Source organism: Ammospiza caudacuta, chromosome 5, assembly GCF_027887145.1.
Source record: "Ammospiza caudacuta isolate bAmmCau1 chromosome 5, bAmmCau1.pri, whole genome shotgun sequence".
Taxonomy (NCBI): domain Eukaryota; kingdom Metazoa; phylum Chordata; class Aves; order Passeriformes; family Passerellidae; genus Ammospiza; species Ammospiza caudacuta.
In genome coordinates this window covers 18,282,443-18,309,114 of record NC_080597.1, presented here as the reverse complement: position 1 = coordinate 18,309,114, position 26,672 = coordinate 18,282,443, and the positions used below count along the sequence as shown (strand labels likewise).

The following is a 26,672-nucleotide window of genomic DNA, read 5'->3' as shown; positions in this document are numbered from 1 at the left end:
ATCTGCATCAGGACTGCAAAGTCAAGTCTTAGATGACTGAGGTTGCTGCACAACTTCCTGGGATCTCCCCCTTTGACTGAGGAGTTTTGTAGGCAGCTAGAATTCAGTTTTCATCGTGTTAAGAACTGTCTCAGGCTAAGTTCAGTAGTGCCTGAATGATGCCTAAATTTCACAGCCAGACACTTACATTTTGAATGGACATGACTGACAGGTCCCACCCAAAATGTGTCTTTGGATGTGACATCAGTGTATTTTGATAGGAAATGGAAGTTTCTTCGTTCAAACTAGAGAAGGAAAAGACAGAGGTGATACATTTGGAAACAGAAGTTGTGCACATTTAACTATTTACCTATGTGAATATTTGAGGGAATCTAGAGGTGTGTGTGGCTGGGAATTGCAGGGAGTAGAAAAAAGCTGCTGTATTTGGGTGGCTACAGGTCTGCTTACTTTTCTTGTAGAGCTGCTCTTAATGTCTTATCTCTGTAGAAGGTTCTGGTTATGGCTTACTGGGCAGAGAGAAAGTTCTTTTCTGACTCCTGAGTGCTGACCAGGGGTCAAGACCAACCCGTTTCTGATTTAAGGGTATTCACTCATGCTAAGATCTTTTGTATGAGGATCCTCTCTATCTGTAAGTTATGTTAGGACAGACCATGGCTTTGTCTGATCCAGTAACATTGGACAAAACCAGGATCACAAGGGAAGAGATCAAGAACTGGGCACCACATAAAAATTATGCCCAGAAAACACAAGTTTAAGGAAAGCTTTCAATATGGCAAATCTTCCACAGTCAGTACAGAGAGCAGAAAAATTAAGATTTTTTTATGCCATATTGAGCAGGGCGTATGAAAAGGATGAAACCAGGCTCTTTTCAGCTGTCTCCTGTGACAAGAGTTGATGGGCACAAATGAGAGTGAGGTAGAGTAGCCTGTAGTTCCATAGGTCCTTCTTCTTGTCCTTCCTGAAAATGGGGGTCACATTTGTTTTCCTCCAGCTTTTGGGCATTTCTCCCAGTTGCCACCATAAATCAAAGTTTATCAAAAGCTGCCTTGCAATGACATCTGCTAGCTCCCTCAGCCCTCGTGGGTGCATTCCATCAGGACCTACAGACATATGGATTTCCAGTTTGCTTCAGTATTCCCTGACTCAATCCCCTTCCACCAAGGTCACTGAAAGATAATTTTTTATACTCGTTTTTAATTGGAAATGATACCTCTGCTTATTAGCCACCAGACGGTGTCTATCTGACAGCAGTTACACTGTGCAAGTGCTAACAAGGACCTACTTGCTAAAATAAATACATGAAATGAATTCAGGCTCTGCAGTAAGGGTTAGCTATATTAACTTGAAAAGCAAGAAAACTCTCATGAAATATTAGTTACTATAAGTGAGAGATATTTAGGAAAAGATGCCAGTATTTGAGGTTCTGACTCTTGTTAAATGAGATGAATAAAATCACGAAAATTATCTTGAGATAATAGAGAAGTGGAGATTCTAGAGATTCTAGAGATTAGAGAAGTGATGGAGATTAGAGAAGTGATGAGATGCAATGACCTCACATTTGTGTAAGTACAAAAAGGCAGAAAAGCAAGTTGTAATAGGTACTAAAAAAACAGGAAGTAAAAGACTAAGTAACGTCCTTTCCTAAAAGAAAGGTTGATCCACATTAAATAAGTTACTCCTTATTTGTATTTGTTTCTTATAGAGAAAATATTATCTGTATAACTGAATGAATTGCTTCTTATATAGAGTGTCACATGGTGCCCTAAGTTGTTTATAAAATGAAACTTCCTTCCCCACAGGTGAGCTCTGATTGACTTTCATTCGCTTTGAATTAGCCTCAGGTAGCCATGGATTTTTAATTTTCCAGGTTAGGAAGGTTGCTGACTTTCTAAAAAATGCTAAATAAAGAGAATGAATAAAAGAAAGGTGAGGAGAGGCAGAGTGTCCATGGGTTGTCTAATGCATGAGTTCTTGGATGTGACACTGTGTTGCTCCTGTTGAAAATGCCTTCCCTGAGCACGGTGTGCTGCGGTTTCTGCAGGATCTGGGACATTTAGAACTTTTTTATACTAAGCACATGACAGGAAACATCAACACAATAATATAATCAGACACTTAATCCTTTCAAAGCTGTTCTGAGGTTTTGTATTGTCCCAGAACAGAGAGAAGAATACAATTAGAGTTCCTCTGACTACCCAGCATCGTGTTGTTTGCTTATCCATTTGGCAGTTGTCAGCGTTAATTTCTGTCTCAAACACATTACATGTCTACTTATTATGCTTCTATTGTTCTTTCTCCTACAGTCAGTAAACAAAGGCTTTTTTCAGTTTATAATCCCTCACCACAAGCTATGCACTTTCAGCTGTATTCTGACAATTTCTTGGAATGGAAGCATAAAGTTTGTGAATCTGTGAGGCTTAGAGTGGTTTGTCCTAGTTTTAGCTCTTTTCAAGGTTTGTCCTTTTGCTATTTTAAATTGCATTTAATACACAAATCCTGACTTATTATCTACTACTACTACTACTATTATTATTATTATTATTATTATTATTATTATTATTATTATTATTATTATTATTACTATTATTACTATTATTACTATTATTATCACCAATTATTATTATTAAAAATAATAATATTTCCCCTGGGTTTTTTAATCCACTAGAATTTGAGAATTTGAATATCCCCTTCCTCCACAACATCAGCTTCTCCCTGCTATTTTGCTGAAGAGTTATTTTTCTTAAGAGCCAAAAAAACCAAAGAAAAAACATAGTTTTACCTCTAAGTAAAATTTGCAGCTTCTGCTCTCCATAGAGTTGCAGTATTTTGACAGAGTAATTTTTTCTTCTCCTATAAGAAATCACAATTAAAATTCCACAGTGCCTTGAAAGATAAATATATCTGTAATTTAGGTAAGTTTGACTCCAAACTTTTATACCATTGGAGGAAATATATACCTAATGGCAAATATTTGTTGGGTAATATTTTCAAACAAGAACTTTAATGAAAACAGCTTGATTAAATGGCTGTGGTGGCACATTTTTTCATTCTGTTTTCAGGGGAAAAGGTTCAGGTTCTAAAATCCATTCAAAACCACACTTTTAATCAATCTCTACTGGACATTCTTGATTTTTATGCCCATTATAAGGGGGAAAAACATGCTTTTACTTTGGATGAAGTCTCCTTTCTTTGTTTTCTGTATGCAGAACCAGTTGGCCTTTCTAAAGGACATTTTCTTTCCTACCTCAAACTCAGATGCATTGCAGTTTGTCTGAGCTTCTGTAGTTGTTATTTTTCCCACTCTTAAAATTTTAATTAAAAAAGTATTGTCTTCTGCCAGGATCTTTTCTTGGCTTCCATATTGCTCCATTTGGTGCACTCTCTGAGTATCTGGATTTAGCACTGATATGTTCCTTCTTGAGATTCCTTGGATGGAATATGTGCTGTCAGGCACAACCCTGGTGGAAATCTCCATGATCTCTGAATGCACAGCAGCCTCAGTGCTGCTGCTGAGCAGTAATTCCACCCAGGTGTCCCAGATGGTTGTAATAAATGCTTGAATCTTGCCCTGAGAAAATTTTCAAGCAAAGAAAGAATGGGAAATCCAGAAAAGTTTGGACATAGGCAGCTCTACCTGGAGTGAAATCTTGGGGTGTTCAGCAATGTTCCTGATTATCTTGTAGTGACTGGGGCTTTCTATATACTCCAGCAGTCATTCTGAAAGAAGTCTGCAGTTTTGAGATGGAAACTTCGAATGGTGGGAACTATTATCTCAGAATCAAATGAAATACCTCTGTTTTGAACTTACCATGTGCTAGAAATTGCTTCTCACTTTCTACGGGTAGTCATAGTTCTACCTGCAGCATAATGGTTCATTTTCTTCTGGTTGCAAAATTGCTGAAAGAATAAATTGTGTTCCTGGGCGCTGTTGCTGCAGGTCAGAGATGGAATGTGCGCCTGGGCAGGGAAAAATAGTTTTAAAATAGCCTTGGCAGTAAAGATGTTCTGACATGAAACTAAACTGCTTTTCCTCCTCTCCTACAGCAGAAACACCAGAATTTCATGACCAAACTGTCAAATAAGTTTATTTTGAAGGCATTAGATGTATGTGTGACCTTTTGCACAGGGGAAACCTACCCAAGAGGCAACTGTAAATAGTTTTGTTTTGCATAGAAACTATCGCATCTAAATGGCGCCTCCACCAAAAGGCTGATGGAATGAAATGGAGACATGAAATAACAGCTGGCCTAGAGTGGGCTGTGGAAATTTAAAAACTGAAGAGTTCTGCACCGATTTCCTGGTTAGGTGACTCAGTGTCCACAATGCCTTTTCCTTGCTTTTTTAGCTTTGTTCCTGAACATCTCCAGAGTTCTTTCCAGTGTGTGTCACGCACCACATGCTTTGTTCACATTCCAGGTACCCACACTTGTTTCCACAAAGTCAAAAAGGAAGGGTTTTTTCCTTCTCTCTTTCTCCCCCCCTTCCCCAAACCTTAGTCTATTTATAAATTGCACAACTTGGCATGGGAGCACTATGACCAACGCGCGAGCAGAGAGTTTAATAATCAGTTATTCTGTTTGATGTTGGTTTTGCAACCAGACAGACCAAAGTGCATTGCAGATGTCTGGTTTAAATGTTATATGGGTAAAGCAGAGGGAACCAAGCCAATATTTCTGCTGTGACCTTCTCAGCACTTCTAATTCTGGGAGGGAATACACTTTCTACAGGTGGTTGTTGCTGCTGTTGCTGTTGGGAGTTTTTTAATACTGTTTCTGATAATCTGCTGGAAGAGCAGCTTTTGTTCAGTTTGTTCAGGAGTTATGGGTAATTTGACCAAATCTTTATTGAAAGACATGATTCTTGTTCATGAGAACTCAGTACTTGGTAGGTGGTCATTTAACCAGCCTTTATAAAGTCTTCTAAAATGAGAAGCACAAAATTTCATCTTATGATATATCAACATACATAAGAAAAGCCTTGGGTGCTGCTCTTGATAGGAGAACTGCACATTCTTTATCAAAGCCATTTGCCCTTTAGTTTGGGAATAACCCCTGCCTCCATGGAATATGTGTATATAAAGGGGCATTTCCCTTTGTGCCAGCGCACACTTTTTTTGTGACATTCTATAGTATCTATGAGCGCACTTCGGAAAGGATTAGTTCTTAGCTTTGCCTGGATTATATGTGAGTCATATGTGAATTAGCTACTGAGGCAGGGCAAGACTCTGGCCTCAATTCTCCTCTTTTGCCATGCCAGCATAAATCGTGGATAATTCCTGTAGGATAATAAAATCAGACTGGTTTTATCCCAATGTAAATGAGAGAACAGGCCAAGTTCTTGGTGTAAACATGTAAAAACTTGTAAAAATACTTTTTCTTGCCTTACATCATCCTCTACCCTTGAAGCACATTTTTCCCCCTCTGTTCATTTACTACTGAATCCAGCAGCAGCTGCAGTAGATGTTGATACGGGGGGTCACAGGTGTTTGCACACCATGACTGCTATTCAGAGGAACCAGAGAAGAGTTCTTGGAATGCGTCACAGAAAAGACATGTCTATGTCCTGTGTTTTTCTGACTTGATAAGTTCACATCTAAGTTGTTCATTATGTTTCCAAGCTCTGTCATTACTTCTCCTTAGATTATTTCACTTTCTAGCACATTGGTGGGCTGAGCTTGGGCACAGCACCTTAATTATTTTCATTTTTCAAAACAGTTAAGTCACAAAACACAGTGCAGTTTTCTTCTTAGCAATTGCATTTTTTCCATACTGCCAGGACATTGTTGAGCTCTTCTCACTTTCTTTTGGCATGGATACAAATAGCAACACTTCGCTTTATAGGTTACAGGTCACATTTCTCACTGGAAGGCTTAAAAATTTAAAGGGAAGCCTCTTGAGCCATAAACTTCAACTTTCCTGACCCTGATCAGCTACTCTTTAGTGCTGCTGGCATTTGAACTCTTTCTGTGCTAATCTATGGCCCTTTGTCAGAAGAACAGAGAGTTTTGAACAACTTTGGACAATTTTGTTGTGCCTGCTCTGACCTATTTGAAACATTTTACTAGCTGTGCCCATTGCCCATTTCTACAAACAAACAAGGAAGCAGTAAGAAGATATAATCAGGATAATCTCCCTCTGGTCCTCCTTTTCCTGCTTTAGTGTCAAATTTGAGGTTGTCATTTCCCAGTCAGGAGGAAACTTGAGAGCAAATGGATTTTCCTTCTATCCTGTGCTGTTCCAACACCATTGCTGCTGTTCATTGACTCACACAAGAGGCTTGAAGAAAACCTTTAGGCCTTCTGGTTAGTTCTGTATTTCAATCAATTATGCCTTCTCTCATTTCATATTAAAAAATGTGTATTAAAATGTGTGTGTTAAACAAGCTATAATAACAACATAGTATACTAACAAACAGGTATATTAAAAATATATATTTATTTTCAAATGTGAAAAAAAAGGTAATTCTTATAATTACCACCAAAATTACCTGACATGTGCCAGGTTAGAGGACAGTCCCACAGTATATGGCTTGTATTTGCAATGCAAATATCCATCACTTCATAAAATATGCTATATCATATAATATTTCCTTGTATTCTCTGTACATCCATTGTCCCAAGGTGCTTCAAATCTTAACTTAGTGCTAATCAAGCCATGCTGTGATGATTTCACTTGTGCTGTTTGATAATTCATACAGTTTGTGGCTTAGGGTACCTTGCAGCGTCAGGTATAGGGGCTATACTCTTTTCCTTGAAGATTCGTAAAATTTCCCAGGTTCTGGATGGCATCCCCTCATACTAAAGATAATGTTGTATGTGTATTTCCTCAAAATGCTTTTGTTGTGCTTTCTCCTTAAGGATTGCATGCATCCTTTCTAAAGCATAAGCAAGTTTGGTTAGACATGAGAAATAGAGGCACTCAAAGAAGGCAAAACTGAAATAGGCAGGATTGGACTGCCAGTTTTCCATGGGAGAGCCTGGAAGTGTGGAGTTAGTTGCAGCTATGATGGTGTGAGAACAACAGCAGGATCAGTAGCAATAAAAATCCCTCACTGTTGCTTCCCTTATCCACCTCTTCTGAGATGGAAGTGACTGTGGAGTCTTGTTTTGCTGTCCCTTGGTTCTCTGCCATGGTTGCACTCCTGCTCTGTCTCTCCTGTGGCATGTCTGACCCTTAGACCCAACTTCTGGAGTAGAAAATTTCAGTTTGGGCCTCCAAAAATCTCATTTAAGCATTTTCAGTAGGAATGATGCAAATCTGGGGTGCTGAACTTGGATAAATCTTTCCTAAGGTAAATGGCATCAGAATAAATCTCAGACTGGGATCGTGCTCAACCTTTATGAGGAGGTTGTCTTTCTTTTATTAGACACAATATCATGATTTTATTGTAATTTTTGCTGCTATCAAAGTGTAAATGTCTCACTGACTCACACTCCATGCCGTAACTTGAGCGCTCTTTTTGTAGCTGCGTTTTGTACAACACCGTCCATCTTCTTCTCTGGCTTGTGAAATGTTTTTAACCTTGTTGGGTTTTATCTAAATTTTGGGGAATTCTTCAGTTCTATGAAGGTCTTTGGGTTTTGCAATATTTGTAATCACTCCTAACTGTACATTAGAATGATCAGTGAGGGTCATCTATGCTTAGTTTACTTCTTGCAGTGTGATTCATGAAGATGCTGGGCTGAGTTCTACCAGTTATTTATCAACATCTGCAGTGGGTTCTTCCTCAGAACAGACACTGTTTTTTCTAACCACCTGTCCAGGGGCTGTTAACCTGACAAAATTATTCTTTCTGAAAAGCCAGTGCTAAGTCTGCAAGTAAACTTTCCTCCTTTAGCAGCAGTTCCAGATTAGTCATCTTTTAAGATACTAGAGGATGTTGTCAGTATGGTCCCATAGATGTTATTTCTATGACTCTCACTAACAGAATCCAGGAGTACTACAGAGGCAAAATATATTGTGCTCCTCTGAGGCATCAAGTATTTTCCAATGTTTTCTCCTATTTCACTGACTTCTTTTAAGAGATGCAAAGACCACAGTTTTCTCTGAACAGATATTATGTATTGCAGTGATACTTGCTTAATTTCAGCTCAGGAGAATGAACCAGGACCATCTTCTCAAAACAGAGAAGCCCAAGTTGCCAAATGACTAAATCATCCCCTTCATTGGTCCCATTGTCTTCAAGATCCTCAGGGTTTTCATTCATGTCTTTCACAATTCGTATTTTAACTTTCTGGGTCTGTTTAGAAGCTGTAAAACACATTTTAAAATTATATCCTTGGCATGTGATTTTTCTTCTTCTTTTTTTCCCTCTTTTTCAGGAAGTATTTTGGAGAAAAGATAGGACTTTATTTTGCATGGCTGGGTTTATACACAGAATTCCTCATTCCATCTTCAGTAGTTGGGATTATTGTATTTCTATATGGATGTCTAACCATCGAAAGTGACATTCCTAGGTAAGCTTATCTGTGATCCATGGTTTGCTATTTGAAAATTATAAGACTGTGCTTTTTTTTATTAATCTGTAGTGAGAATAACTGGTTTTAGTTGTCTGAAGAACAGTGATGTATAATTACCAACCCTGGGAGCATTACAAACACAGAGGCATTGAAAAGCTATTTGAAGGGCATATATTTATTTGATTGGTCAGTGTCTCACTTCCTGAAACAGAAATGTGTAGTGAGTCCAGTGTATTGAGTTTATTTTCTAAGATATTAATTTGCTTTTTATGAGTGCACATAGTTCACTGCTCAATCAGAAAGTTGTTATATGAAACTCACCGAAATTAATGCCAACAGTGTTCATGACTCCTGAAACACTTGATTCCCATTAAAATCAGACCATTTGTACAAGTAAGATGAAGAATAGTACAAGACTTAGCAAATGCCAGCAGATCAAGGGATGTGATTCTCCCCCTGTGCCCCTCTCTACTGAGCCTACCTGCAGAGCTGCATCCAGCCGTGGGCCCAGCACAGCAAGGACAGGGAGCTGCTGGAGCCAGGCCAGAGCAGGAACACCAAGGGGAGCAGAAGGATGGAGCAGCTTGGCTGGGAGGAAAGGCTGAGGGAATTGGGATTGTTCAGCGTGGAGAAGAGAAGGCTTTGCGGTGACCTCATTGTGCCCTTGCAGTGCCTGAAGGGAGCCCACAGGAAAGATGGAGAGAGACTCTTGACAAGGGCCTGGAGTGACAGGACAAGGGGCAATGGTTTCACACTGACAGAGAGCACGTTTACATGGGATATTGGGAAGAAATTGCTCCTGTGAGGGTGGTGAGGCCCTGGCACAGTTGTCCAGAGAAGCTGTGGCTGCCCCTTCCGTGGCAGTGTTCCAGGTTGGATGGGGCTCTGAGCAACCTGGGACATGGCAGGACAGTTGGAACTGGATGATCTTTAAGGTCCTTTCCACCTCAACCCATTCTGTGATTCAATATTTGGTCTTCACAGTATTCCCCTTCTAGACAAAAAATAATGTTGAGTTTTGTGTGTCCTGAGGGGAATATACTACGCAAAGACTGCCAAAGTGATACCGTCATGTTAATGTCTGCTTCCCAGTGGAAAAAAAAATTCAGTGTCTTATCTGTGTTTGATTTCTGCTGGAGACAAGATACTGCAGTGCTTGTATGCTGATCACACTCATGACAGTCCCTGAACTGTAAGCTTTTAAAATCACTGCAGTAGGACAAGGTTACTGATAGGTAAATGATGAACAGCACCACATCTGAGGCAGGGTCTGTTTTCTTAGCTTGATCTGAATAAATCTTAGTGCTTGTCGGGGTGAAAGCTTGTACTAACATTTAAACTGCAATGAGATTTATGGCTGAGATGTATCTGCAGCACCCTCTGCTGCCTTTTGAAATACAGAATTACTGTAACAACATGAGAGCTGGAAACAGCTGCATGCTTTTCAAACTATATAATATAAACATATTCGTAATAGAACTTGAATAGTCCTTTTTTTCCATTAGAAGTCATAAGGAAAAACCTATTTCGGGATGGTCCATATAGGAACAATCATAATCACCGTATGCCAGCTATCATTGAAATAATGTGCCAACTCAGCTCATGATCCTGGCAAGGACATTTGAACTTTGCACTACTCAGTTCACCTAAGTGAGACTGAGCAGGTATGAAAGGCTTTCACATCCAAACCTCATGGAAAATACTGAAAGCATTCTCAGCCCTGAAGTGTTTGTCCTGTTAAAGTGATACTGATAATGTTTTTTTTCAAAGAGTTTTAGAAACTGAATACATACATAGCAAACAAGATGGAGTTTAAATGATAGTAAAGATCTTAAAAGTAAAGATCTTAAAATCTGTAAAAAATCTTTTCTCTCATATTTTTGTGCCAGCATATTAAAAAATGCATATTTTGACAAAAGCACTGAATTTCTTTTGAGACCACTTCAGTCTTTCTTTTCAGTGATTTAAATCTGATCTGTATCAAATCACATAACTTGACTGCAGAGAGGCAAACTCCACTTTTGTGTTTGAATTTTGGTTTTTTAGTGTGGTTAACCTTGTCTTCAGTGGTGTTGTCTTCCTTAACTCACTAATAGAGTGCAGTGATCAGTCTGGTTGAGTGTTGCATCATTTGCCTGTTGGCAAGGTGCCTATAAGGGTTTAAAAAATTACTATCCATGGCAATGAACCTTGAAGAAACACACAGCTCCTGCTCTCTGCAAGGGCAGGCCACAGATATTGCAGACAGCTTGTAATAGCTGTGATGTGCTGCTTGATATCAGTACTGCACATCCACAGTTTCTGAGCTGGGATACTCAGAGGAACCTGTGCCCTTGTCTGTCACAGCAAAGAGATGTGTGACCAACGCAATGCCTTCACCATGTGCCCCCTCTGTGACAAGTTCTGTGATTATTGGAACCTCAGCTCTGCCTGTGCCACCGCTCGAGCGAGTCACTTATTTGACAACCCTGCCACAGTTTTCTTCTCCATCTTTATGGCTCTCTGGGGTAAGTATTGCTTTGCAAGCTATTTGGACTTTTCATGGCATTGACAAAGTGCTGTTTGATTGAATGGGATCCCTATGGCTTTTGGAAGCTGGCAATCCTCAGAAGTCCAGGGAGAACTGTCTGTATTGAGACTGGGGATAGAAATATCACCATCAACAGCAAGCGCTGGAACAAATGGAGTTGTGTAGTTCAGAGAAGAAAAAAAATGTTTTTTCTTCCTCTACTGCCGTGTTTAGAATCACAGAGTTACCAAGTCTGGAAAAGATCTAAAAGATCGTCAAGTCCAGCCTTTGACTGATCTTCACCTTGTCAACTAAACTAGAGCACTGAGTGCCATGTTCAGTTGTTTATTAAACATCTCCAGGGATAGTGACTCCATCACCACCTTAGGCAGCCCCTTCCAATGACAATGGGAAGAAATTCTTCTTGAAGTCCAACCTGAACCTCCCCTGGTACATCCTGAGGCCATTTTCTCCACAGTGGACATTGTGCTGTTAATGGCACTTCTAAACTTTGCCATGTGTTTGCTAATTTTTCTTCATTTTCCATCAACATATCACACTCATTTAATACCATCTGCATTTGGGACCAGAATGTATTTGAGGATTAGTACGGTGCAAACAGCTGAAACGGTCTAATTTAGTCTTGGTCCCACTTTCTTGTGGGACAATTCAGTCACATAATTTTATCAAAATTTTATGGGATTCCAAGAGCAATGGGACACTATCATTTAAATTATAATATATTTTAGAATATTCCATTTCAACAAGCTTGCTTTTCTTTAATGGCAAATATCCCTGTCTCCATGAGGGTATCAAAACACTTCATAAACATGAATGAATGCATTGTAGTATTACTCCTGTTTTTCTGACCTCACCTCTGCCCTGGCAAGCATGTATACTGTGCTTGCATGAATTTTTGCTGGTGTTATGCTCTCCTTTACTCTACAGCTTGTTTATTGTAAAGTTAAATGTGTTATTGCTGCTGTAAAATGATTTTTTTTATTTCCCTATTCATTGTTCCCAAAATGAAATTATCATTCTTAATATGAAACTGAGAAAATATGTTATTCTGTTATAGCCATCCCTCTGCAACCAGCATGTTATTCTTTGCAAGCCTATTAAGATTTTACGGCTTGTTTGAGAAAGGACTGATTGGTGGCTTGGCATTGGGTGAGGACAGCAGAAGGTTTTTAAGGAACTTGCAGACAGAACAGATCATGGAAGCAAGAAGCATTTCTTTACCAGTTCCTGGAAGCCCTAGAGCAAACATTAGAGAGAATTATGACTGAGAAATAGAAAAAAGTGGATTATTTATAGACTCTCAGAAGGATTCATTATACTAATTCAGATTACAGAGTAGACTGGCAGGTTAAGTGTCACCTGCTGCTGTGAAGCTTAAGATAAATAAAATATAATTTTCCTGACAAAAAACTCTACTGTAAACTGGCATCCATGCAAATGACAATTGCCACTGAACCTCATCCATAAAAATTGTATTTTAGTATCAGCAATGCAAGGTGCAAAAGAAAACGTTGATATATCCTTGCACTAAGACAAATTAGTAGAACCTGTTCTGGAACAGAACAGTATGAAAAGTTCCATATGCACTGCTTTTAAAAAAAGGCATATAAAAATAACAAAATTCTTTCAGGGCTGTAGCCCTCCTCCAAAAATAGTTTCCCACAGATTAGAAAAGTCTGTTCTTGGGACCATGATGACTGAGCTTGTCAGTTCAAGGAAATACAGCTGGCACACACAAAAAGCAAAGCAAAATAATGGAGTCTTTACTAACTCTGCCCAGCTTTCATATTAAGTATTACATCAAATTTTGCTGCCCTACTATTAGAGGCTGTGCTGGTTATATCTAGAGATCAATCTGTTTAATGGCAGAGCTCACTCACACACCTATTCCAGCTGTATAGTTAAAAGAGCAAACTGTGGTGATCTGGGGCGGCTTAATTTCGTGAGGGTATTGGGCACAGGAATTCATTTGTCTTGCTTGTCTTCTCCCATTCTTTAGAAAGCAGAAGGCTTCCTATGGTTAATATCTCCAAAGGACTCATGCTTCTAGTAGCTGATCCTGATTCCTCATGAAGTATCTTTGTGATTCTAGCAGTCCTGCTGCAAATGTCCATATTCACAGTAATGCCTGGCTGACTGGGTTCTGGTGTAAATTTCAGCGTCAGATGCCTTAACTAGAAATTTTACAGAATCACAAATTACCCAAATGGGTTGGAAGGGACCTTAAACCTCATTCAGTTCCAATTGCTCTGCCGTAGACAGGGACACCTTCCACTACCCCAGGTTGCTCAGAGCCCCATCCAGCCTGGCCTTGGACACTTCCAGCGATGGGGCAACTACAGCTTCTCTGGGAAACCTGTGCCAGGAACTCTCCATCCTCACAGAGAAGAATTTCTTTCCAATATCCAATCCAAACCTTCTCTCTATCAGTTTAGTTTTTCTCCTGGTGTAAATCAGCTCAGATGTGCTGATTTCAGAGCAGCTGCTGCATCGAGCCAAGTACGTTTTTATAGAGCTAAATGTTGAACTGAGCTTTTGTATAACAGAAAAGAGTGGAATGAGTAATAGCACCCTAGAAAATAACCAAATGTTTTTGTATTTAGGATATCTAAAAACCCTTGAGTTTTCAAACCATGCTAAACAAAGCTTTTATATGTTTTCTCTTCTAAAAGGGAGGAACACAAACAGCAACTTCACTGCTTAATGGCCGGATTTGCTTTCAGTGTGCTGCCAGTCCCCTCTTTAAATGATATTTATTTCTTATATAATGGGATGATACCTGTGAAGAAAATATTTGCAGCTAACTGTTGGGATAGATAATGACTTGTAAGAGACAGGTTATTTTCACAGAGTTCCCACTTTTCTCAGTGTTATCTGACAGTGTAGATGCAGTCAAGAGAAGCTGATTGGATTCTCCACTGTTGTCTGTCTTGTGGGGTTATCTACAAGATGTCCAAAGTGATATAAACACTGCTGTGATCTAACAGTGTTTTTATAATACCCTTTTCACCCACTGAAAAAGTGAGGTGAAGCATAAGAAAATGAAAAACAGTGCCCCAGGTTTTATAGGTACAGCTTTACTTGTAGAGTTTTGGTGTTTTTAGTTGGCATGTACCAGTTTAGTACTGATACTGATATTGTTATCTGAAAATACCTGTCCACAACCCAAGATATAGAAGTTCTTTTTCTAATAAATCTGTAAGTCCATAAATTAGGAGCAACTAGGAAAAGTTAACAGTTAACAGCAATTATGAGAGGCCAGCCAGGAGAAAAATATGTAAATATGGGACAAGAGGAAAATATCTGTTCCTTCTTATTAGTAAAAAAAGGAGAGGCAGGAGGCTGAACCAGAGGCCAGCCCTTTAGGGCAAAATCACCACGTCTTTGACAGTAAAAAGCATTTTTACATTGAAATATATTACATGTAATATATTTCAAAATATCTCTTTCTACATCTTGCTGGGGATCCTAGTTATTTTGGTAGCAGGCTAAACCTACCTCAGAACATTTCATGGTGAATTAGGAGAGATGATGTCATCCATGGATACTCAGAGTTTTGGGCTCAGTTCCATTTCCTGGCAAGACCTTAACAGTGGCTCTGGACAACCCATGTTCCATCCTTCTGTATTTTATTTTTAAAATATAGTAATTATTGTCCCACTGCTTTGCTTGAATTCTTTGTTAAAATTGGGCCTGAGGCTATTTCTTAGTTCTTAATTTTAAAGGGTCTAGCATAACGGGATTCAAATATCAGTTGAAGCTTATAAGTAACACAAATGTTTACCACAAGGCTTTGGATTTATCATTTTTTAAATTGTTTAATTTCTTTTAAAGCTACCATGTTCCTTGAACAATGGAAGCGTTTGCAGATGAGATTGAGTTACTTCTGGGATCTAACTGGACTGGAAGAAGAAGAGGTAAATCTCCTCTCCCTGGGCTAATTTACTGTGTTAATTATTCTATAGATGCATATTATAAAAGCATTAATGTATAAATTTCTCATGAGTGTTCTCCAGCCCAATGCAATTTGTGGCTGTGTTTAGACAAAGGACTGTAACTGATACAGTTTTGAGTATCAATGTTTATTTAGCAAATCCTCACCTATACCTTACTGTTCAGCACTCTGAAGTTAATAATGAATGTTGAAAAGGCTTATGAGGTAAGAACAGATCATGTTTTGCTGAGAATGCCCATCTGCCATTGTACAGTGTGCAATAACACAATGACAACTGAAGAAATACTTTGTCATGTTACTTCATAATGTGTAACATGAATTCTTTGTGATGATGACAGCCACAGGTCACAGTACCATCAGCAATTTTTGCATCAAGGTCTGGGTGGATATCTATGATGCCTTAGGTACATCATCCCGAGCTCGAGGTGCTCACCAACAGAGCTGTTTCAAAACAATAAATCATGTGACTTTATTCACAAAGAGCTTTCCAATGAGCCATGGGATCTCCAGACATAACCTGAACTGACTGAAAATGAGATGTACTTGTTTATTGGTATTTAAAATGTCCCTGATTTTGTTCATAGTTTCATCCTTTGATTTGCTCTAATGATTCTCTCTCATCCAAGGATTCATTTCTAATCCTGACTAAAGAAAGTGCACTGACTAAAATCATAAATAATTATCATACTAAGAACAGGTAGACTTTGGACTTTCCCCTGGCATTAGATGCTGAGATGTCTCTAGAATAGGGTCATATTCCCAGCATCTTGGTTTGCAGGGAGGATTTGAATCCATTTTTTCTCTTCATGTTCCAGCAAAGTTCCTTAAGCAACAAGCCACCTACAAGTCTTCAGCCCTGCTAGGTAAGCCCAGCTCAAACAGGAGATAAATAACAGGAGCAAATGGGGGAAAAGCAAGCGGACATGATGGAGTTCATGATATAGCATGGTAGCGATGTTATTCCTCTATTTCCTATTTCCCAGATCAAAATATTTGGCTAAAACAAAACAAAAACAAATTTAGAAAAAAAAAACAAAACCAAAAAACCTCAACCAAAAAAGACCGTGAGAACAGACAGCACACTCTAGTACTACTCTTCTTCCATTGCTATCCCGTAATGCAGAAATATTCCTTCACTGCTGACTTGGCAGCAACCTCCTCTCTTTTGTGTCTGTTTCTCAGCTTTTTCATGACTGTCTCCTCTGTTATGATGTGGATGATGCTCACAGTACAACGAAGTACTCCCAGTCTTTGAGTTGTCACGCAAACCCAGTGCACTAGCACATCACAAATTACAGCTTGTCCCACATGGGATGTCAAACTGCTCCCTGCCAGAGATTGTACCAACTGCAGGGCAAACTGAGAGGCTGGAGAGCAAACTCTGGGCAGGCTCTGTGGCATATTTGATGAACCACCATATTTTTCTGATTTTCTGAAGGCCTCCCCCATCAGAAAATAGGAGAACACCTGCTGGATGAAGGGGAGTGGGAATGGGTCCCTACATGGGGAGGTAATTAAAATTCCTTGTGACCCCCATCACCTACCCAGGTGCCACTTCAGAAACAGTATGAGGCTCTGGATGAGGAGGGTCAGCCAGATGATGTAGAAGAAAATTATCTGCCCAATTATGCTTCATCTGTCAGAAGGATCACCACCTGTAACATCAAAAAGAAAAGAGGTATAGTTGTAGTGGGTGACTCCCTTCTGAGGGGAACCGAGGGCCCCATATGTTGACTGGACCCATCCCATAGAGGGATTTTCTGCCTCCCTGGGGCCTGGCTATGGGATATTATCAAGAGACTTCCTGAGCTGATTTGGCCCTCTGATTATTACCCACTGCTGATACTCCAGGCTGGCAATGATGAGATTAAAAAGAGGAGTGTCAGGACAATTAAAAGGGACTTTAGGGCACTAGGTCAAGTGGTTGATAAGGAAGGAGCACAGGTGGTGTTCTGGTCAGTCCCTTTGGTGGTAGGGACAAATGACAAGAGGGAATAGGAGAGCCCACATTACCAACAAGTGGCTCAAGGGTTTGTGTCATCAGCAGAATTTTGGGTTCTCTGATCATGGGGCAACTTTTAAGGCACCTGGCTTGCTGGAACCAGATGGACTTATCTCTCTGTTAAGGTAGAAGGATTTTGGCTTGTGAACTGGCAGAACTCACTGAGAGGGCTTTAAACTAGTTTGAAGGGGGAAAGGAATGCAGCTAGGCTCTCTGGAAGCAGGCCCAAGTGTGGTAAGCCTGACTTAGGAGTGAAATCAGTAGCCCAGCTGAAGTGCATGCATACCAATGCACTCACCATGGGTAACAAACAAGAAGAGCTGGAGGCCACAGTGAAGGAGCAGAGCTATGATGTAATTGCCATCACAGAAATATGGTGGGATGATGTGGGATCTCAGCACCTCAGGACTGATGTGCAGAGTGACTGAGACCACCCTTGGGGGGCTCGGAGGTCCTGGAATGTTGCCAGAAGTGTCTGGTGGCTGGACTTTGATCCTACACGGGAGACAACACCTGTATGAGGATGGGAGGATTTCACTGGGGTAAATGGTGAAGGGATAAGTTAATTAGAGTGCAAGACACAGGGTTTAGAATTTCTGTACAGGGGGGTCTAGAGAAGTAAGATGGAGGAATTGGGGCGTGTCCTGTCCTTCTTCTTCTTCTTCTTAGCCTCCATCTTCTGTGGTGATGTTGACACTTTGGGATTGGTTATTACTAAAAGTGCACTGGTCAATAAGGGTAAAAGGTATTGGGGAAAATTGATAAATATTGTATACGTAATTTTGAGTATAAAGATAGGTGACCGCCCCGGGGGCACAGTGTGCTCATGGCTGACTTGCTGTGCAGACCTCTTTTGGGCTGAGAGAAAATCTTTTAGATAAACAACTAATAAACACTGGAGACCGAGAAAAAACCTGAAGCCTCTTCTCGTCCTTTGAAGTGCGGGTTGCCCAAGACCATCCCCGAGCCTTTCCAGGCCATAAAACAGCCGATAAACTGACAGGATGACTCTCATAGCTGGAGTGCTGCACTGGATGGCTAGAAACTCTTCAGAAGAGATAGGAAAGGGAGAAGAGGTGGAGGGGTGGCCCTTTATATTAGGGAGGATCTTGGTGCTATGAGTATTGAAAATAATGACAATGAAATTGAATGCCTATGGGTAAGAATTAAGGGGAAAGCCAACAAGTCTGACATCCTACTGGGAGTCTATTATTGTCCACCGAACCAAAACAAAGAAGTAGACCTCTTATTCTCTAAGCAGCTGGAGAATGTTTCAGGATCACCAACCTTTGTTCTTGAAGGTGACTTTAACCTTCCAGACATCTGCTGGGAACTTAATACAGCAGAAAAGAGGCAGTCCAGGAAGTTCCTAGAGTGTGTGGAGGACAACTTTCTTGTCACAGCTGGTGAACGAGCCCATCAGGAGAGGTTAGACCTGTTGTTTGCAAATAGAGATGGGCTGGTAGGAGATTTGGTGGTTGGAGGCTGTTTGGGGCACAGTGATCATGAAATGATAGAGGTCTTGATATTTGGTGAAATCAGGAGGAATATCAATAACACTTTTCATTTGACTTCTGGAGGGCAGACTTTGGCCTATTTAGGAAACATATTCAGAGAACTCTTTGGGAAACAGCCTTAACAACAAAGGAGCCCAGGAAAGGTGGGCATGCTTCAAAACAGAGATCTTGAGGGCACAGCATCAGACTGTCCCTGTGTGCTAAAAGATGAATTAATGAGGTAAATGTCCAGCCTGGATAGGAAACAAGGTTTCGAAGGAACTTAGGAATAAAAAGAGGATGTATCATCTTTGGAAGGAGGGTCAGATCTCTCAGGAAGTATTTAAGGGGGTCGCTATGGCATTTGTAAAGGATAATAAAAAAGTTTTTACAAATATCTTAACAGCAATAGGAAGGGTAAGACCAACCTTTGCTCTCTATAGGATGAGAGAGGGAACTCAGTAACTGCAGATGAGGAGAAGGTGGAGGTGTTTCATACCTTCTTTGCCTCAGTCTTTAGTGGGAAGATGGCTTGTCCTCAGGACAGCTGTCCTCCTGGGTTGGCAGATGGTGTCAGGAAGCAGAATGGTCTCCCTGCTATACAGGAGGAGGCAGTCCGAGAACTGCTGAGCTGCTTGAATGTTTATAAATCCATGGGACTAGATGGGATCCACCCCAGGGTGATGAGGGAGCTGGCAGATGAACCTGCAAAACCACTCTCCATCATTTACCAGCAGTTCTGGCTCACTGGTTAAGTTCCAGATGACTGGAAGCTCACCAAAGTGACGCCCATTCACGAAAAGGGTGGGAAGGTGGTAAGGTTCTGGAACAGTTTATACTGAGTGTCACCACGCAGCGCTTGCAGGATGGCCAGGGTATCAGACCAGCCAGCATGGCTTTAGGAGGGATATGTCATGTTTGACCAACCTGGTCTCCTTTTATGACCAGGTGACCCGCTTGGTAGATGCAGGAAAGGCTGTGACTGTTGTGTACCTGGACTTCAGCAAGGCCTTTGACACTGTCTCCCACAGCACACTCCTGGAAAAGCTGGCAGTACACATCTTGGACAGGAGCACTTTTTGCTGGGTTAGGAACTGGCTGGATGACTGGGCCCAGACAGGGGTGGTGAATGGTGCTGCATCCAGCTGGTGGCCTGTTACCAGGGGTGTCCCTCAGGGGTTTGTGCTGGGGCCAGTTCTGTTCAATATATTTATTGATGACATGGCTGAGGGGATTCAGTCTTTCATTAGTAAATTGGTGGATGACCCTAAGCTGGGGATGTGTGTCGATCTGTTGGAGGGTAGGAGGGCTCTGCAGAGAGACCTGGAATGATTCGATGAATGGGCAGAGTCGAATAGGATGAAGTTTAATAAATCCAAGTGCCGAGTCCTGCATTTTGGCCACAGTAACCCCCTGCAGCACTATGGGCTGGGGACAGTGTGTCTGGACAGTGCCCAGGCAGAAAGGGACTTGGGGGCACTGGTTGACAGCCAGCTGAATATGAGCCAGCAGTGTGCCCTGGGCAAGAAGGCCAATGGCATCCTGGTCTGTATCAGGAATAGTGTGGCCAGCAGGAGCAGGGAGGTCATTCTTCCCCTGTACTTGGCACTGGTGAAGCCACACCTTGAGTGCTGTGTCCAGTTCTGGCCCCTCAGTTTAGGAAGGATGTTGAGAGGCTTGAGCACACCCAGAGAAGGCAATGGGGCTGGTGAGGGGCTTGGAACACAAGCCCTATGAGGAACGACTGAGGGAGCTGGGGGTGTTTAGCCTGGAGAAAAGAAGCCTCAGGGGGGACCTTATCACTCTCTACAGCTACCTGAAAGGTGGGTGCAGTCAGGCGGGGTTGGTCTCTTTCTCCAGGCAGCAACTGACAGAACCAGAGGACACAGTCTTAAGCTATGCCAGGGGAAATATGGGTTGGATATTAGGAAAAAGGTTTTTATAGAAAGGATGATAAAGTTCTAGAATGGCCTGCCTGGGGAGGTGGTGGAGTCACCATCTCTGGATGTGTTTAAAAAAAGACTGGATGTGGCGCTTGGTGCCACAGTCTATCTGTCAGGACATGTGTTGGACTTGATCTTTAAGGTCTCTTCCAACCTAGTGATTCTGTGATTTTGTGATTCAAGTTCATCTCTCACAGTTCAAAATCCTTATCTTTAGCTTAATATTTGCAAAATGCTGTGAAAGAATCTATAGGTTTGTGAGGTCCTGTGATGAAGAGGCCTGAAGTGGAAAAAAGTCTGTGGACAGGAACTATAGGATCAGCAAGAGTCCTTTGTTTATGACAAAGAAAGGAGTGCCAGACAAATCTCAGCACAAGCTGAAGAATTAGGAACTTAGAATCATAGGCTAAGACTGGAATGGATCTTGAGAGGCCATCCCTTGTGCTTTGTAGAATCAACTCTACTTAAATCATTATGAAGAGATGTTTGTCTAATTTGTTCTTAAATAAATCCAGCAGTGGAGATTTCAATTCCTCCCTAGGTAATCTACTCTAATACTTCTCTATCTGTGCTGCTAACAAGCTTTTCCTAGCACTTTTCAAATCTCCGTGCTACATGGTAATTTTTTTTCTCTCACTTTTTTTTTTCTTGTTTTATCTTCCAAGGATCAAGACAGGAATTACTTCTGTCCTATTTTCAGCATAATCCATCATAATATCATGTTTCTATCACCCTTGTTTGTTTCAGATGAACAAGCATCTGCTCTTTCAGTCTTAGTTCCTAAATATTTTCAGAGATTCATAGAACCACAGAATGCTTTGGGTTGGAAAGGACTTAAATATAATCTTATTCCAACCCCCTGCCATGGGCAGGGACACCTTCCACTGTCCCAGGTTGCTCAGAGCCCCATCCAACCTGGCCTGGAACACTTCCAGGAATAGGGCAGCCCCACACAGCTTCTCTTGAAAACCTTTGCCAGGGCCTCCGCACCCTCACAGGGAAGAATTTCTTCCTCATATCCAATCTAACCCTACTTTCTGTTAGTGTGAAGCCATTCCCTCTTGTTCTGTGTCTCCAGGCCCTTGCCAAGAGTCTCTTTCTCCATCTTTCTTGTAGGCTTTCTTCAGTTACTGGAATGATTTTCTATGTATCTCTTTATTATTGTTCCTTTCTGGCCATTTTCTGGTATATGCAGGTCTTTTTAAAAGAATAATAGACATGTCTCTTGACATGACACGCAGAAAATGACAGAGCCAGAGGACAAAGTCTCAGGCTGCATTAAGGGAAATATAGGTTGGATATTAGGAAAAAGTTTTTCATGGAAAGAGTCATAAAGTTCTGGAATGGCCTGCCCAGGGAGGTGGTGGATGTGTTTAAAAAAAGACTGGATGTGGAACTTGGTGCCATGGTTTAGCTGTGGTGTTGGGGCATCGCTTGCACTTAATGACCTTTAAGGTCTCTTTCAACCTAGTAATTCTGTGAATTCTGTGAAAATCATGCACCGTGTCACTTCTTGGTAATTCAACAAAACCCCAAAAGTTAGATCAGGTTTTGTTCACCTTTTAGCCATAAGGTTCATAAAGATTAGGATAAATTTGTCTGTAGAAAGTTACTGGCATCAGGTTTCAGTGATGGTGAAGTCTTTACAAGTGTTGAAAGTTATGTTGGAAAAGGGAGATTTGTGTCTGATCAGGTTAGGCTAGAAAGAACCAGAAGTGGGATCAGTTAAAAGAGCAAGAAAGGGACAAGGAAGAAGCTCAGGAGGATTAAGAGTTTTAAGACTAGATGGAGTTAAGCTATTTATTGTCAATTTTGTTAGGAAGGGAAGGTGCAGAACCAAAGCAGGGAGAAAAACAACCATAAATTTGAAGGGCTTAGAAGTACTTTGTGAAAGTTATATTGAAATAAATGCCTTTGGTGTAATTTTTGTGGACATTGGCTATAAACCTTTCAGTAAATTGCTTTCTTTAAACACACTGGGCCAAATCTCTTGCTTTAAAAGAGTCACACAAGATATTAATTTACTTCTATTTATTTGTAAATGTCTTGGCAATGGCAGTCTGGGAAAGCAGCCTCCGTAAGGCTTCTGTGCATCTTTGCAGCTGGCAACTTTACAGACTTAGAGAATTTGTGTTTGGACACCTGAAATCCATGAAAAGAATGGCAAGCATTGGATACCAAGTGGAAAACAGCTAATTATGTTGAAAAGCAATGGAGCATCCAGAAAACAAATGGGAGAGAGTGTCGGGAGTTTAGTTCAAGCATGGCTTAAAGAAAAAGGCCACGAAGCCATGCAGCTGAGAGAAAAGTAACAGGTAGCTGTGAAGCAGTTTCAAAGCAGTTTCCAGCCTGACTTCTATAAACAATTAGTCTCTCTCAGGCATCCTTGCATAAACAATAAAGTTCTCAGGCAGTCTTCCCATAACAAAGGTAACATCCTCTCTGGGAAAAGATGGCACCCTGGGAACAGTTATGGAAGTTTTGAGAACCGTTCGTATCACAGTGAGAACGCTGATTTTGTTTGATGTAAACAATCAACGGTATTGTAAAACAAAAGGAGTGGTTAGAGTTTTCTCTGTTAGCCTATCGTAAACCTGGATTTTGGAATATGCATGAAGTTAATTAACACTGTTATTTAAAGTGACTGATCGATCAATAAATTTGGAGTTCGATGCATTATAGGATGGTCGTTCTCCCCCTCACTTCAACAAATTGGTGACACCCGGACGTGATAGCGGACGATCGCGGCCATCACGGGGATTGCGAACACCAAAGGATAAGTGAGGAATGGTTCAGGCTCCGAAGCAGCGGGAGCGGCAATAAGCGCGAAATTAAAGCGGAGGAAAAAAGAAAACCGCCGATACGCGCCGTGCCCTGGCGACCATAATTAGATGGGCCAGCTGATACGTGCGGCATAGAAGTCTTGGAATACGCTGCTAGGTGAAAGTGCGCACTTAAAAAGAGGTATGGAAAGACAAGCCGCATATGAACTTTTTATTACATTTTTGCAAAAAAGGCAAATTAAGGGTATAGACTTACAGAAAGAATTGCAAGGTCTTTTGGCTTATGGTCTGGAAAGGGGAGTCTTTGTGAATCCCCACACGGTTCACGAGTTGTCGGAGTGGCGTAAATTTGGTGATATATTATGGCAGGCTACGTTAGACGATGATAAAACTGCTAGGAAAATGGGTAAATTATGGCGGGTTATTAACAACGAACTGTTGCAGTTTCAGGCGGAAAAGAGGGCTGCCTATCAGGCTACTGCCGCTCACGATCGTAATAAAGAATACGATCAAGAGAGGGAGTTTGATAAAGAGTCGGGGACTCCTCTCGGCCCTGCAATGAGGACGGTTTCATTACCGACCTCGCCTCCTCCCTCGGCAAGCCAGGCGCCGAGCCAGGCTGTGAGCCAGGTTCCGAGCCAGGCTGTGAGTCCAGCTACATGCCAGGCTCCAAGCCAAGCTCCACAGGGCGCTTTACTACCCTCCGCGCCGCTTCTACCGCCTCCTTTAACGAGCCAGCCCCCCCTGACGAGCCAAGCTCCGCAGGGTGCTCCGCAGGGTGCTTTATTGCCCGCTTTGCCGCAGGCTATGCATAGCGCTTCTGAGTCTCCCGTATTGCTTGCATCGCAGCAGCCAGGGCCACAAACGTGTGTCCCGTTCCCGAAAAGTAATCAGAGCCCTGGGTTGGAAAACGATCGAGCGGTGATGATTGCACGGGAAAGACGGGATGCGTGGGCAGCTCTTGCCAAAGATGCAATGGAGAAGGGAGACCAGGAGTTGATAAGCTTAGCGAGCGAACTGGCTTGTCCGGTTATTTTCACCCCCCAGGCTGGCGGAGGTATGCAAGCGACAATTAGTGCTTTAGATTGGAAGATGTTATCTCAGTTGCGAGCTACTGTTAGCCAGTTTGGCTTTAAAAGCGAACCAGCCAAGCAAATGCTCGACTATATTTTTGACACCAGTATTCTTCTTATTAATGATTGTCGTGGCATAGTTAAATTAATCTTTACCCAACATCAGCAATTGCTTTTTAATGCTCATTGGCAAGCGCTCGTTAGCGAGTGCGTGGCAGTACAAAGGCAGCAGGGTGACCCCCTCCATGGCGTCACTGTTAGTGAGCTTATGGGTCTGGGACCTTTCTTTCGTCCTGAGGCACAAGCCTTAATAGGTCAAGAGAAGTGCCGGGAGGCAATAAGGTTAGTCAGACTCGCGATGGAAAGGGTAAAGGAACCAGAAGAGAGACCTGTATATATAGGAATCAAGCAAGGCAGAGAGGAATCATTTAGCTCTTTTATTGACAAGGTTGCTGCAGAAATTGAAAGAGCTGAGGTGCCAAAATATCTTAGGGGAGTATTGCTCAGGGAGTGTGCTCTCCGAAATTGTAATTCTACTAATAGGAGAGTACTTAACACCCTAGGTACTAATTGGACTATAGAAGAGGCATTAGAGAAGACGGCCCTCATATCTACGGGACAGCAGGCTTTTGTGGTAGATGCGATCAAACAGAAATCAACGTCAGGAATAGGCTTGCAAGAACAGGCAAAGTCCTCTCAGAGTCAGGTATTAGCTGCTCTTGCACCTCACCAAGCGTCAGCTGCATTTGCAAATCAAATAATATGGGCCCAAAAATGCCGCTCGGACGACCAGGCACCAACAGAAGTCATCGCTGCAGCATCGGCACCTTCTTCTGTCTCCAACCCGACACCACACGAAGCCGCCGCGGGGGGAGAGCGAAGCCGCCGCGGGGGGAGCCACGGGTGCAGCGGTGCCTGCAGCGGAGTCAGCCTGCCGGCAAGTAAACAAAGAGCCCAGCGCAGGGGGGGGGTTTCGCCCGCTCCGACACACGCACCGCGGGACTGGAGCGCTTTTTGCAGCTGGAGCGTTTCTCCCTCCCCCCCACAGCCGGCAAAAGCTTCAGTTTAAGACCTAACAGCCTAATGGATGTAACTTTTGTCAACAAAAGGAAAAGATCCCTGTTGAAATTAAGAAACAAGTGATGGTAAACAAGGAAAGTTAAAGGCACTTTAGTTCTTCCTGGCAGAGACTGAAACAGGAATCAGCGTACTGTATGCATGGGTCAAATTTCGGCCGGTTTGGCTCGGCATTGGTTGCTGTCTTGAAATCACCTGTATTGGCAGAGACTTTAACATCAGAAGCCCGGATGGCTCAGTCAGTGGAACATCAGACTCTAGAATTATATTTTGAAAAGTTTAAAAATGTTAAGATATGTTAGACTGATTGTATGAGTGAGATGTTGTGAGTGTGCTTTTTGATATAGAAATGCTATAGCAAACACGTGAACAAAGTTATTTTAGCTTAATATTTTAGAATCGGGCCTGTAAGTAAGTTATAGTAAATGCTATATTTTATGTCTATAGTAAGTTTTATCTGTTATTAAGTAGTTTAAGTTAAATTAAATGCTAAATACTATTAAGGTTAAGTTTGTTAAGTTTATTTGCTGTTAAGTTCGAGGTCTGTTAAGGTTAAATCATATTAGGTTTAAGATAAGTTAGATTCTGTTAAGTTTGATCTTACATTATTTACAAATAAGTCTAAAATCAGTTAGATTTTGTTATAGTTTTGTTAGAATTAAGAGATTTTACATGTAAGTTCTGTTGATTTAAAATTCTATTAAGTTTAAGTAAAGATAAGTTTAAGTAATGTTAAGTTCTATTAAGTTTAAATATTTTAAGTTTAAGTATTTTAAGTATAAGTGCTATTAAGTTTAAGTGATGTTAGATAGATTTATGCTTTTACGATAGGTGTTTGTTTTATGACTTGTGTTCAAAGTGTTGTTGTAAACATCAGAGAAACCTTGCTAGCTGAAAATACTATTTAGTTATTAGAATTGCCTATTCTTATGTTGCAAAGAGTGTAGCACAGTTAGCCCATAGAATTTTGAAGCCAGTTAAGTTCTATTAATTTGAAAATAAGTCTGCTAAGTTAAGTATTTTAAGTGCTTCAAGTGCATACTACTTTCTCACCACTCCAAATCAACAAAGGACTGAGAATCGCCCAGCTGATGCCATTTCAGCCAAATGACTAAAGGATTACAGACTATAAAACTGATTTTGAACATTTTTGAGAAACCCAGGGAAGAGGTGGATGTGAAAATCTCATGGACAGAAAGGATCGTTTTCAGACTTGTCATTCACCTCCTCTCCAGGTTCACATGAATGAAAACAGCTAACAGCTTTCTTTTCTTAGTCCAATTACCACCTACCGTGCAATGCCTGATAAGGCCGGACATTGTGGCTCAGCTGAGGGTGGTTTTAACCCTTTGGGA

General features: G+C 41.3%; 1 protein-coding gene across 1 annotated transcript in view; it reads left to right on the top strand.

Annotated features, from left to right (window-relative positions):
* ANO2 (anoctamin 2) overlaps positions 1–26,672 on the top strand; it is a 160,887-nt gene that overhangs the window by 52,039 nt on the left and 82,176 nt on the right. Inside the window, exons 11-13 of the mRNA XM_058804969.1 lie at positions 8,321–8,455; positions 10,805–10,965; positions 14,823–14,905. Of these exons, the coding sequence (XP_058660952.1) occupies positions 8,321–8,455; positions 10,805–10,965; positions 14,823–14,905 (379 nt within the window). The remainder of the gene's footprint in view (positions 1–8,320; positions 8,456–10,804; positions 10,966–14,822; positions 14,906–26,672) is intronic.